The sequence below is a fragment of the Cryptotermes secundus genome, unplaced genomic scaffold (assembly GCF_002891405.2).
Source record: "Cryptotermes secundus unplaced genomic scaffold, Csec_1.0 scaffold795, whole genome shotgun sequence".
NCBI lineage: Eukaryota > Metazoa > Arthropoda > Insecta > Blattodea > Kalotermitidae > Cryptotermes > Cryptotermes secundus.
The window spans coordinates 599,965-614,901 of record NW_019745094.1 but is presented as its reverse complement, the minus strand read 5'-3'; the positions used below and the strand labels follow the sequence as shown (position 1 = coordinate 614,901).

The 14,937-nt window shown below is 37.2% G+C and overlaps 1 protein-coding gene across 5 annotated transcripts in view; it reads right to left on the bottom strand.

The window, feature by feature from the left end:
- Positions 1 to 11,103, bottom strand: part of LOC111874971 (glycine N-methyltransferase) — a 12,576-nt gene extending 1,473 nt beyond the window's left edge. The window contains exons 1-6 of one of the 5 annotated variants that reach the window (XM_023870882.2): positions 10,715 to 11,103; positions 9,584 to 9,816; positions 7,665 to 7,792; positions 5,589 to 5,724; positions 4,369 to 4,489; positions 1,549 to 1,697 (exon numbers count right to left, since the gene is read on the bottom strand). In XM_023870882.2, the coding sequence (XP_023726650.1) occupies positions 1,549 to 1,697; positions 4,369 to 4,489; positions 5,589 to 5,724; positions 7,665 to 7,792; positions 9,584 to 9,789 (740 nt within the window). In that variant the 5' untranslated portion in view covers positions 9,790 to 9,816; positions 10,715 to 11,103. Of the gene's footprint in view, positions 1 to 1,548; positions 1,698 to 4,368; positions 4,490 to 5,588; positions 5,725 to 7,664; positions 7,793 to 9,583; positions 9,889 to 10,714 lie in introns of those variants that run through there. The other 4 variants (XM_023870880.2, XM_023870883.2, XM_023870884.2 and 1 more) reach the window with 4 other exon arrangements.
- Between the last annotated feature and the right edge of the window lie 3,834 nt (positions 11,104 to 14,937).

Sequence of the window (14,937 nt, the reverse complement as noted above, 5' to 3'; positions counted from 1 at the left end):
TTCTTTTGTTTTTTCAAATCACGAACAGTTTGTTCTCCAATACCGTATTGCATTGCTAATTGTTTAACTACAGCTCCTTTTTCCAGCTGATTGATAATTTCAAGTTTCTGTTGAATACTTAACACAACACGCTTCCTTTTAAACCCCGACATTTTGCTAACGCACTTGAAGATCTATATTAAGAAACTGATACTTACTTTCACAATGCACTCTCACACTGAGATGGTACCGTTAAATAACCTGGGGCGGTGTATTTGTCCTTGAAACTTTCCAAAAATTCTTGCATTCTTTCACCCCCACCCTAGAACATTGTGTTCGCATAACGGGACGAAATAATGCAGAGCTCGGTTCACACTAGTGCGAAAATAGTGTTACAACTCACCATGTGAAACAAAAGTGAATGAATATTAAACAACATATAAACTTAAAAAAAAAAGCCCCGGTTAAGCCGCAAACCGGTTAATCCGCCCCCGGATAATCGAGAGTTGACTGTACTGATAATCCAATTGCCTGTAATAAGAAATTGAAGTCCCAAACTTTAATAAGGAAGTATAGGCAGTACTCACAGAACCTATTTTCCTGTTGCACACATTGTGTTAATGTTTTTCTTTATCAGGAGGATAATTATGTTACTTAATTTTGGAACAATCTTCTGTAACGTGTAGATGGCTATCGACTAAGTTGGTAGATGATATTATGCTATGAGAAAGCAAGCAGTTTTTTCAAGAAGATGGTTAAATTAGGCTGTACCATCTGAGTTTCTAAGCTGTACCAGCATTCTGCCATGCTTAAAAACAATTAACCACGTCTTCTTGTCTTAGATAAGATTTTATCTGTCATAATGTTCTGTTGATGTAAGGAAAGGTATGTAAGAATAGTTTTGGAATGAACTTGCTTCAGCGTACTGCAGGTTCTAGTAATAAACTTCCTGTCAGTTGAGTTCAGGTGTTAATTACATATCCTGTAGGCTTGTTATCTGGATGTGTCTTGGTGAGGTAAGCCTTGCCTCTTCACTTGGTAACATTTGTAAAGTGAACCACTATTTGTTCTGGGAAATACTGACTGTGTAACTCAGGTTGTTGCATACTTGGGTGAGCTTGTTCCTGAAGCATGGAGACTGTGGCAAACCTAGGACAGTGATGTTGAGAACAGATTAAGTTATGGCCTTATTCGTGTAGCCCAACTGATTTGTGTACCACAGACTCTCAGTTGTATGCTGATTGTTTACATTCTTTCCTTCTTCCATTTCATAGCACATATTGATTCATTTTCTATCCCCTTTCCTTCACTCTGGCTGGACTGTAACATGATGAAACTTGAGCTCTACATTCCCTGAGTCTATGTTATCATTGACTGCCACATCCTGTTATCATCTGTAGTGCTTCATGGATTCTACCATATGAGTTTCCAGTTTTTCATGTGCGTTCCATCAAGGGCCTGAAATAGACTAGACTGTTGGTGCCTGGACCCCCACAACTTTGGTTATAAAAGAAAAAATACAGTCCATAAATTATTTGAACGTGCCATGTAACACAAAAAGAAAATTACCTCACAGATTCTTCCTCATTCTTTTCAACAACTGATGATAAATTCTGATCACTGTTGGGTGAAGCATCAATCATATAGTCCATTATAACAATGCTGGGCTGGCCATTTACATACAGAACAGAAGTTCTGATATCTGTCATGTGCTGACTCTGTAACCAACCAAAAGACATTATTTAATACTGTGTTCAGGGAGTGCACTAACACCTTGTACTTTGAGCAAATTAGCTTGATTCTCAAATCTGTAGCATAAAGTGTATGAGGTAGTATTGTGACTGTGAAAAGGAACTGATCTTGAGATTTTGAGGGCTTTAGAGCTTTTGAGTCCCTGTGAATACAGAAAGGTGTTTTTTAATTCTGTCTGTGTGTATGTATGTATGTATGCCTCACTAGTGCATGAACATTAACACATATTTCATTCATATCTAATTTTTTTTCCTAGTGGTGTCCCTTGTACTGCGGTTACTTCTGGCCTATTTTACCAGCCCCAGATGATAGGTGAGGGTGATTGTGGAGCAATTGGTGGAATGAAGATTGGCAGGGGAAACCAAAGTACTCAGACAACTGTCCCCAGTGCCACTTTATCCACCACAAATCCCACTTGATCAGACCCGAGCTCGAACCTGGGCCGCCACAGTGGGAAGCCAGTGACTAACCGCTTGAGCTATGGCATGGTCCTATCTAATATTTAACTGTTTATCAATCTCTGGTTGCTGCCCAGTGAATATGAACATTCTGCCTCCAAAAATTTGGGCCAATCAAATGGGCCCCAAAACACAAAATGGCAATTTTCTATAAAACACTTCTAACAATTTTGATTAAATTTTACAAGTTTATGGAGAAAGCTCTAGATCGCATCAAGTGGAGGAACTGTTTTGGAAGAGACTGTGGACCTGTCGTCTTGACAGATTACTGATGAATGAATGATGGAGACCATCTCCTTAAATGAAACTGCATACATTGTATCTTCAGTAAAAAGAAATGGTGCATACACTAGGAATCAATTTTGTTGAAACTGGTTTCACTTTTTAGAAAGATTTCATGGCTGTCTGATATTCAGTAATAGATGATGTCCTACTAGGAGGAGTTGATTTTGTTACCAAGGTAATGGAGTGAAGGTCAGCTGTATGTGGAAAATATGTGCAATATCTTTGAATCAGCTGAATGCTATGATTAATAGTGAATAATAAACTGGAGTTGATTTGGAAATAGATGTTATGGTTTAACTGATGTACTACCAGCATTTGCCTGGTGGGACTGAGGAAACTGTGAAATATCTCAGGCCATTCAGTGTTCCAACAAAAATTTGAACCAAACACCTCCCCAAAACAAGCCTGAAGCACTACCACTACAATGACCTGCTCATTACACAATGCTTATGCCATGCTAAGAGAAGTTACCTCACCATTGCATCATCTGAAGTGGTACATCAGATTACAGTGAAATTCCCCTTTTATGGTGTTTTTATGGAACAGTGGATTCGAACACTTTTGAGGAACATCTAAAATACAGGTAATTTAACAATGAGATTATGACTTGTGACCAATAAACTGAATATTAAATGAAGGAACATCAGATGTGGGTTCTACTGTATATACAGAGAAGAGTAAAGATTATGTATTCCAGCTTGTGCATAGCCTACTCTGATATCACATTATGTATTACTTAAAATGTTGGGAGTTCTACGATGTATGTGAGTGATTGTTCACATAAAGTTTTGACATTCATTTATTTCAGATTCAAGTCTATTGTTAACAAAGCTTCCATAGAATATTTCATTCCTTTATTTGTCTGTCTACCTACCTGCCCATAAATATATTATTTATGGGTTACGCAGTAGTGTAGTTGGTTAAGGCACTATGCTACAAGCTAGAAGGTCACGGGTTCGAGTCCTGATGAGGTGGATTTTTTTTCCTTCAATTTACCTAATCCTTCCAGCCACACTATTGCACTGGGTCGACTCAACCTCTAACAGGAATGAGTACCAGGAATCTTCCTGGGGGGTAAAGTGTGGCCAGTGTGTAAGGTTGACAATCTTACCATCATCTGTAAGCCAACTGTCTAGAAGATGTGGCAACCTCAACCTCTCACAACCCTATGGGCTATTTATTATTAATTTATTTGTGATTTATTTATCAACATAGTCAACAGCCAAGCTCTACAGCAGGATGATTTGTGAGTAATGAATCAGATAAGATGTGGAATTTGTCATGACCTTCTTTGAGGCACCATTACATCATTTGCCTGGAAAGAATGATAATAACCAGCAGAAACTTCTCAAGGCAGTCTGTCCTGGCCACATTTCAAACTGAGCAATTCCCAAGTACAAATCAGAAGCATTACAACTTCAGGCAACCTGCCTGGTGCTATACAGTAAGAGTATGTTGAGTCTTTTCCCTCTTATTCAGTTTTATGTGTCATATTAAAAATATTTTAAATAAAGGGTATATTTTTTGATCATGTACCCATAGTTTGTATTAATAAGCCATTTTTTAGAAATCTGACAATGCTTTATCCCAGCTACATGGTTGAAATGAAAACCAAAATGGTATTCACTTTAGAGCTTTTAACATAAATGTATCATACCAAATCTCACTGGAATCCATTAAGTAGTTCAGGAGATTAAATATATGGATTGACAAACATAACCTCCCAATAATGTGCTCATCCTTTGGCATGACAAATGGTTTCTTCAAATACTGTATTCACTGTCTGGCATGACAAATGGTTGAGATGTATAACATTTCTTAAATTAATAAAATAAATATGATTTGAGGAGTTGACACTTTGTAATGATCATTTTAAAAGCTTCTTTTCACTTACATTATAATAAATACATTTTGATGGGGTGTGTCCACTCTGCAGTATATGGTCATAATTGCGATGATCAATCAGAAGCAATCCTCCAGGTTTTACACACTGTTCAAAATTCTTCAGTGCTAGCCTATGACAAAGAATAGATACATATTACATACAAAACAGTACAACTTCACTCAAAATCATGCTGTATAAATTCAGCCCAAGTTGATGCTTCAATTTTAAATGTAGAAATTGAAGTTTACCAAACTGAATAAAATTTCAGAGTTTTGATACAAATCAATTTGTATTTTTCTGAATTATACATTTCTGGGAGTACAGAAAGCTAATTCCATGGAGCTGACTCCTTGAGAAGTTAATAACCATTCAGCTAATCAAGAAATTCTGCCCTCTTTTATGGAACCCAAAGGTTTATTACCACATTCACAAAATAGCCTGCCACTAGGCCCTGTCATATGCCAAATTAATCCAGGCCATATCCTCACATCCTATTTGTTTAAGGCATATTTTAATATTATCTTCTCATCCACAATAAGTCTCCCAAGAGATCTCTTCCTGTCAAGCTCTCTGCCTAAAAATTTGTATGCATTTCTAATCCCTTGCAATATAGTATATGCAATGAAAATTTAATTATACATAATACATACTCATTTTACAACATGTGTTACATTTCCTTTTTAAGAAATTATTTAGTTGATTCACTTCATTAATATTATGTGTACATTCCTCCTTTAAGGGAGGGACTATGAAATAATAATTGGTTGCTACAATAGTATATGTCAGGTAAGGCTGTACCATAGCTCAAGTGGTTATTCGTTGGCTTCCCACTGCGGTGGCCCGGGTTCGATCCCGGGTCTGGTCAAGTGGGATTTGTGGTGGACAAAGTGGCGCTGGGGCGGGATTTCTCTGAGTACTTCGGTTTCCCCTGCCAATCTTCATTCCACCAAATTCCCCATCATAATCGCACGGGGCAGGCTACAATAGGCCAATCAGTGGCTGCCATGCCGAGTGGACCCAGTTGGACTACAACCCACCTAAGCGAATTTTAATATGTCAGGTAGAAAGAAGAGGATGTCAGCATTTGTTAGCTCAAAATGAAGTAATCCTGTTTGCACTGCATAATAATGGTTTCAGACCTTAAATTATTAATGGCTTATTCTTTTCATATCAATCACTGTGTGTTCAAACAGGCTATCTCATGTAATAATGTGACAATTAGAATATACCTTTGATTCTGACGATCACCTGTGGTGTCGGGCATGTGGGAAAAGGAGTTACCAAGACAGATAACTGCATCAAAACCATCCCCAAGAATTTCAGCAATATCATTAGGAAGTGTCAGCCAGTTGGCTTCATCAATCACTGTAGGGCACAGACAATCATCACTTAGCACCATGTACTGCATATAAAATACTTTACATTTATAATTTTACTCAGTAAAACTTTTAATGTATCGTTTCCTTCCATTATTAAGAAAATAGTAAGTTCTTGCAAGCACTTTGTCATATGTACATGCCATGAGAACAAATGCACTGTCTGATATTTATTTCACTTATATTTGGGAATAGTTAATTTGTTAATTGGAAAATTGAACAATAGTGCACCCTCTTCCTGGACAACCTACAGACTGATCACACTGGCATATATTTCACATTTTAAGGACTAATGTCCCATGTGGGATTCTGTCTCCTCCCCATCAGTGGCTTTAATGGATCATTCCTTTCCCCTGTGACACATTTCTTCAAGTACCTCTTCCACATAACCAGCCATTTTCCCAAACTTGGCTCACTTCTACCCTGAAGTTGGAGGCATTATCTTCCTCCAAAAAATTCCCACCTTCCAAGCCACATGGTGTTATAACTTCAAAGAATATATGAATCGAAACCTTAAATCTCAAAAATTAAAATAACCTAACAGTTCTTAGTAAAAAGTAAAAAAGTAAAGCTATCCCTGTAACAGGCCATGAAGGCCCATAGGGTTGCCACATTACCTTGACAATTGGCTCAAAGTTGGCGGCAAGGTTTTAGTATAAAACTTAATACCAGATTCCATCAAAATTCATTTTGTTATTATCGCATTATGTACAAAACATGAGATTTATGGATGGACAGATGTCTGTTACATCTACTACATTCAACATCTGTGATGGAAAATATGGCAGTTATTCTGTTATAAATGAATCTAATTTTCTGTTCATGTTGATCTGTTATTATAATACATTCAAAATTATGTTTTTAGGTAGCAGTACAATGCCAGTGACAGGTTTAATCAAGCAGAAATTCTTAAGTTCATAAGAAACTGCTGAGGTTTCTTCTGTTCTAACTTTGTCATATCTGATAGTTGTTGGAAAATGAAGAACACTGCCTTCTGGGTTGTGATGCCCTTCTACCAGACTACATGACATCACATCACAGAAGGCAGTGTTCTTCATAATCACCACTGAGTGACTGGTCATTGTATTATTCTGCAGTCACAGAAAGGCGGTCAAAATATCTCAGGGACTCTGCTGAGGTGTCCACTGCAGGCAAGACTGTAAGAGATCTCTTGATACAGGTGAATAACCCAACTACCAAGAAGGATAAACAGACATGGCAGTGAAGAAGCAGGTTAAGTAAAGGAATGGTCTTCTCAAGTATGTGAGCCACTGACTCGAGCTCGGTTGTGAGTCCAGCACGGACCAGCAGTGGAGGTGAAGCTGTTCCTGTTTGTGAATGATGTGAGTGGTTGCAGATATCCTGCCATCAGTAATCTGAGAAAATAAGATCTGCCTCTTACATAGGAGGGCTCAGTTGTTGAGTCCTCTGCTGCTGAGGAGAAGCAGCCATTATCTTTCAGGGACTCTGTTAAGGGGCCCATGTGGTTGAGACTGAAAGAGACATCTTGATGGATGTGAGTAGATTGACCATCAAGAAGGAAAATGGTCTGACCAGCAGAAGAAACTGGTAAGGAAGAGGAATCTTAGGGCTCAGCTAGAGCTTGGTTATGGGTTCAGCTGCAACCAATGGTGATGACCTAGCTGTCTCTGTCAGTGACTGACAGAGGGAAGCTGGGATACCCTGTTGCCAGCAGTCCAAGAGAAGACGTTATGTCAATGCCTGACTTAGATGGGCTTTGATTAAAGATCTCTGACTATGCATGAGAAAAACCATGGGATATAATAAGGCATCAGTCTAGAGGGCTTCGACTCAAGGCTTTTAAAGAGCCAAAGAAACGGTGGGAGTGTACAGTGCACCCAGTGACAACACAGTACAGTTCAGTATAGCACCAGGAGAGCCTCATATCTTATAAAGAATCTCACTCACCCCAATTATCAAATGCTTCCTCTTTCCTACGATTCCAGCGAGCTTTAAGGGCATACTTCAACATTTTATCAGAGGCGTCGACAGAAGTTACTTTAAAGCCTTCTTCCAACAGCATTATGGAATCAATTCTGGAATGGATGCAATATATATTTTAATTTGCAGTTAGAAAAAGTAAAATGGTTTGCTACATTTTATGCAGGATCTGAGGCTCTCACAGCAATGGTTACAAAAGGTTTTTGTGTAGTCCATTGAAAGTCAACTGACAGTTTGGAGGATCGTGTAACCTCCACCTTCAGGGCTGAAGAATAAGCCAAGCAAGAAACCAGCATGAAGCAGGCAGCAAGCAGTCTTTGTGCTCCATGCTTGTTTGTTGCTTGGCTTATTCTTTGACACTGAAGATGGAGATGGCATATTCCTCCCAAATATCAGCAAACTTTCAACATACTACCAGCATTATATTCCAAAAGATAAACTTTTTGCTATATTTTAGTTTCCAATTTCAGTCTCCATGATTTTACATGTCTGTTCTTAATTCTTACATTCATTTATTTGCAAATACAAACCTAATATTAACTGAGTTAATCATATCCTTTCCAAATTCTACATAGTCTTAATTCTTTGTACATCATTAAATATATATCAGATCAGGACATTTTTCAGATAAAAATCATAAACACAAACATATTGTACCATGTACCATTTTGTGTCCATGCAGACCACACATGTTCCTCTGTTGCGTGTGCAGTTGTTATGCTGATGAGTTGTTTACTGTGCCATGACCTAGTAACAGCTGTCTCTTCAGTTATAATGTCATAATATGAAGTGAAATGGCATGTCGTGTCCATTCTTCTATTCTCCAAAAATCACATGATGAATTTGCATTTCTTAAGCCATAAGTGTATGAGGAGTAACCCTTGTTAGAAAACTGTAACCATGCAATGACTTGTGAAGACACAGCAGACTGAGAAGACTCAGTGCATGCTGTAGTGAACTGTAAAGTGTAGTTACAAGCTATGTGTTTATGAGTCCAATAAATCTGGTTACAAATCTAAACCTCATCTATAGGCACTCAAACACATAACAGTATTGTGGTGTATAGACCTATTACTAAGCAGAGACCTTGAAATTGACAATGAATACAGCCATTGCTATGCAGTAGATGGATGAACAAATATCTGCTTTGAAGTAATGGTTGGTAAACATGGCAACAATACCCAGGCAACTGCTTCGTATACGGGTTCCTGCGGAAATGGATACACATGCAACGGTTGAGGTACTGTTGAACTGTAACAGTGGTAATGGTGTTTTCTGTGGTTTGTGCCAGAATGTTATAAGAAGAGTAAGTTGAGTTCCAAAGGGGAAGTTGTCAGCAGTTCAGTTGAGTAAAGTTATGTGAAGTAACTGGTTGGTGAGTGAGAGATTTCACTTGTCAGTAGTCAGTTGAAAGTCAGCCTGTGAACTGAACACTAGGAGGTTGGTGTGAGATAGCCATGAGCCTGACACCCAGTTAGTTGGTTTGTCTATTGAGAAGAGTTCTGCATTGGAAGCTGAGGAGTCACCCTCAGTAGAAGCTGTTGCCAGGATATGGCTAGTGGAGAATGTAAGAGACTGAGGACACTGGTCTGTGTGTGTCATATAGTGATTTGTGAAGTGTAGTAAAGAGATATATAAGAGTGCAATAAATCTGGTCATCAATCCAAAACCTGTCTATAGTCACACCCCTAAATATGTCACAATATAATGAGTGCAGAAAGAACATGAACAAAATTCTGCTGTCAGAAGTGTAATGGAATGAAAATACATTTCTACATAAACTGCAGGGTTTGTGATGCAATGGCATTTCAAGAAGTCCCTGTGAATATACAAATCATCATTTTGGATAATGTATGAAATGCTATCCATCAAAATAAGTAACTCACCCTGTTCCACAGGCAACATCCAATACAGTTCTACAACCCTTGCCACGAAGCAGACCCACCAGAAAATCTCGGTAGTGCTGTGTCCGTGAGTTCTTATCTCCAATGAAGATCTCCCATACATGAGCTGCCTTTCCATCTGCATATTGGTCTCGCACACCTTCAGCTGCTGTGCCCAGTGATCGAGTACGGAAAACGCTGTCCACCATTGCGACTTGACACAACTTAATAATTAACTGTACAATTACATCTCTTGTACTACAGCAATAAGCATTTCAGAAGCTGTACCAGACTCTCCTCGTTGTGCACTTAAACACACACACACACACACACACATGCACAGAGAGAGAGAGCGAGAGAGAAATTAAAACTCATGTTTCATGTTTCTTTCGGGAGCAGAAGATTTGAACACCAAACTCAAGAAAGTTGTAAATGAAGGAAATTTGACACTGACATTATTGGCTTTGGGATCATTCAAATTGATTGTTAAATGGAGGAAAACCCCTAAACAGATGAACATTAAATAGGAGTTCTCTTGTGTGAGCATGTGCTTATATATGTACAGTCTACTACAGCATGACAGTACATACTCATATACTGCAGCCAGGCTACCCCTTCCCTCGATTTGTGTTAAATTTATCTTCGTAAATATCCAGAACTTCTACCACTGACAGTGTCAGTTAGTTGAAAGTAGGTTCTTGGCTTCTTTAACAACACATTCATCTGCTTTTCTTACAAGGTATAGCATGGGGAATCATGATGATTATGAAAGAGTCAGTAAGGATGTTGATGGGAAAAGTTGTCCATCCCAACATTTTCCTTTAGGGAGTATACTAAATTATCAGACGTCTGTGTCAAGAATATATGTTCTCCTAACCAAAATCCAGACTGGATATTTCTAGATACATAATGAAAAAACAGTCATCCAGAAGCTGACAGACACAAATATAATCCCATTCAAACAGTGAAGAATATTAAGAGCACAGTTAATTAGACACATTTTGGAAAGTAAAAGTGTACTATATTTTAAAAATATTACTCTGAAATATTCCTAACCCAAATTATGAAATAAAATATCCAACTTCATACTAATCAGGGTAGTATCACTTATACCTAACTCAAACCTATACTTACCCTTCCTTCAAGATGAATCAACTCTCTCAAGTAGATCTATCTTTCTTAACAACAGAAATCAATATGTTGAGAATACTTCCTTTTCCTAAAACTTGTCACATCATTGCATGATTATGCAGTTTTGTCAAGAAGCAATGTGCTTAGTGTGACAAGATTCCTTATTGACAGTTGTTTCAAAACAAAAGTTGATGTAAAAAAAGATTATCAATGTGGCTACAACTTTATGAACACAAATTAGTACAAGTACCTTCAAATAATTATACTGTCACCAATGAATAGTTAATCATTGATGATAGTTATACTCAAACTGACTCAAGTTCAAGACCAAGCACATAATTACAACATAAATATTTCTTAGGATGCGTAGTATTTGTTGACAAGAAGAGAAATGTTAAATGATTGCATTTTTAAAAGACTGTATCTCTTGAGGAAATAAGTGGAAAAGCATTTACATCTCTCAGATATGGTTCATTTAGTCTAACCTCGAGATAGGATAGATAAACAATTCTAGGAAGAAATATACATATGTCAAACACTGAAATAATCACAGAAACTAACATCATTATAAGACTAACCAGAGGCCAACAAATGGGGAATTAAATGTTTCCATCCTTTACATTGTTCAGACTTCAATTATAGATGAAGATGTATGAACAAGGAAGTCATTACTAGATACAAACAAAAATAACAATTCTATATTTTGCAATTAACTGTAAGCTAAGAAGACAAATTAATTTAATGTCAACAAATATGACAGGTGTTTAGGTAACAGAACTACAATACAATAAATTACATACAGAGAAATTATAAACATATTTAACAACATAAGCTTCTTGCATAACTAACCAAACTAATTGCAAGGAATAGGGGTCCTTCTTAAGAAGTTAACAGTCACACATATGCTCAAGAAATTCCATGCCTTTCATGGAAACCAAGGATTCATAGTGTGTTCACAAAAAAAGAGCTCATTGATCCCCACTCTGCGCCACATAAATCCAAATACCTTCCCACCCCATTTCTTTAACATTAATTTTAATATTATCCCATATATACCTGTCTTTTAGCAGGACTCTCCTCTTCAGGTATTCTAACCAAAATTTCATATGCATTTCTGACATTGCCCAGGTGCACTGCATGCTCCACTCATCTGATCTCCCTTGATTTTATTATTCTAATAATGTCTGTGATAAAGTATAGATTATGAACCCCATAATTATGCAATTTTCTCCAACTTCCCATCACTTTTTCTGTCTTTGGTCAAAACATTCCTTTCAGTACCCTGTTCTTCCCTTAAAGTGACAGTCCATGTTTCACATCCATACAGAACTACGTGTAAATTTATTTACATATATTTTAATCTTTTGATATCTTGACAGCAGATCAAAACAAGAGATTCTAGACTGAATGCAAGCAAGCATTCCCTGAAACTAATCTGCTCCTCTACCATCATAAATGTAATTTTGATTTGTTACTGCCACTCCCAGTTATTTTAACTGTGCCACATCTTCAAACGATTATCATCTTCATTTACAGTACGATTCTGTATATCATTCTGAAGATGATATATATATATACTTTTGTCTGTGTTTACTTCAATACCACTGTATTACCATATAATGGTGATTCTGTGTTTCTCTTTATGGCATGTTTTCACCCAATAAATTATTACCATCAGCATAGACTATAAAATGCTGTCCACCCCCGCCAATTTCAATCCCTTCTCATTTTTCTGGACTTTCTGAATGGCATATCCTAAAGAAAATGGAAAGAAATAGTGATAATTCATCTACTTACTTTAAAACATTCTGAATATGGAATGCATCAGATAAATACATAGTTAAATGGGTATTACTACATGATACATTTAGATGCATATTAATTAACCTAAGTACTTTTATGGGTATAATGAATTCAGTGACAATGTTGAATTCTTTTGAATAGTTTTTATTAAAATGTAGATGTAAAATGTATGTTAAGAAATGTTTTCCACTACCCCATACAATTTATATTTCTTATCTGATGACTCAAATTTGCTGCTTGGCAACACCCTGATCAAGTAATTCAAATTGTTGATGAGCATTACTCTGGAAAATGGCCAAACCCCAAGGTTACCAAGGTTATCACATTTGATTTCCTTGGACATCTCATTACTGGGGCTACATGAAGGATGCTCCTTATATGCCTATGTATAACAGCATTCAAGAACTGATTCAAATAACACAAGCCATATACCAAGTGAATGCACATATAGTCAGATTTGACAGAGAAGTTTGTTGTAGCAATGACACTCGTGACTTGTATTCAGGATATGCTTGAGCTGAATTCTGGCCAGGCTACCAGCTTTCCTGAGATTGTTCGTTGTTTTTCCTCAGTCATTTCCATGAAAATTCTAAATCCTCTCCAATTAATTATATGTGTTCCTAGCATTTGACACTGTACAGTCTGAGAGTGACAGCATTGTAAAATAAATACATAAAATGAGCTGAATTTGGACAGAATTTGAGTACTGTTGAGACACACTGTGTTACTGAAGATACATCAGAACTTGAGGCTGTAATTTGTCATTTGATAATTTTCACATTCTTGTCTTCAATAAATTAGTATGATAATTTATTTTTAAGTTATTAATTTTAGAATTACTATGTAAAACATCAAAGAGCACATGCAGTCCAGTATCTTGAGATAAAAATAAAATTATTATTACTATAAACTAAAAAATCACAGAATATGAACAGGCATAACAAAGTGTAGACTAAATCCATCCATGGTGTTCCTCCTCAAATACAGGTACAGAAAACAAATCAAAATATGAACTCCCACTCACTCTGGTAACTTTGGCAGTTTTTTCTGTTAGCATCATTATCATCTATGTTGCCCATGGCGGTGTTGATATGCTTAAAAATTTAGTCACTTGCTTTGTTGAAGTGGGTTTAATGGTTTCAAATCAGATCATCATCATCATCCAGGTCTTTCTTCAGCTGACCTCCTCCATGTGGAACACAATAATATTTATCGCAGGTATGAAATCATGTAAAGTGAGTTGTGTATAATAAGGGATACCTATATAGTGCTCAGCAAGGGGTTTTGTTTGTTTATTTAACAATGCTCTCAGTGACTACAAAGCGCTGAATAATTTGACAGTGTATGAGTTGGAAGGGTTGTCAAGTGGTTGTGGCCTAATTTGTGGAACAATCATCACATTTGTCTGGAGGGACTGAGTAAAACCACGAAAAATCTTGGTCAGGATAGTTGGCACCCCATCTGAACTGGATACTTCCTGAATATAATTCAGAGGCATTGTCACTACAGACTATTGATGTGTCATGACTGCATAAAATTGAAGTTATAAGTTCTATTATCTAGCCCAGCTTAAAATTATATAAAACCATAGACCTGAGACAGTACTATATATACAATGAGGTCACAAGGATTTTTATGAATAACATAAAATGTTCTGTTAAACATACTTAGCAACCTCTATACCATTCAGGAGTTCCAGAACACTAGGACACCCATGGGAATTATCTGCAAGAATGTCCTGGAATGCTATGAACATGAAATATAAGATGGTGTCATGGTGGGCATTCCATTGGTATATGTAAAATGGTAAGAGGAGAATCACAGTATGCAAAAATAGGTGCTGGATCACCACAAAAGAAGTGTCCAAGTACTAGGTGAGTGTGACCAATCCAGAGGTATGCAAGTGCTAATTCATCCTTCCTAATAGAGCTGGAGAACTCCCGTATCTAAAGGGATGGTTTCACCAATCACGTTTTGCTGTCCTGCATAAGCATCCATGCATTTTTTTCAGGCAGCTAAAACACGTGAAGATAAGAGGCACAAAAATCACTGCCTAGAACTCATTCAGAGGACAAATCTTCACACAAAGTGGTTCCTTTGGCAGCTGCATTGGTAGCCTTATTACTGGGCAAGTACATATGACAGATACCATTGCTCCACAATCACCCTCACCTAAAATTTGAGGCTGATACAATAGGCCAGAAGTGGCCGCAGTACAAGGGACTTAGTCCCACCCCACTAGCAATAAAAACAATGTACAGAAATACTGTTTCAAAAAGACATACTTATTTTATAGCAAAAATCTGGCTGGCACTTCACGATTCCTCAGTAAAACAAGGTTACACTCCATGACAGAAGCGGCCTGTGGAAGTATATGGATACCAGGAGAACAATGAGGCAGTATGAAATTATCTCAGAATAAG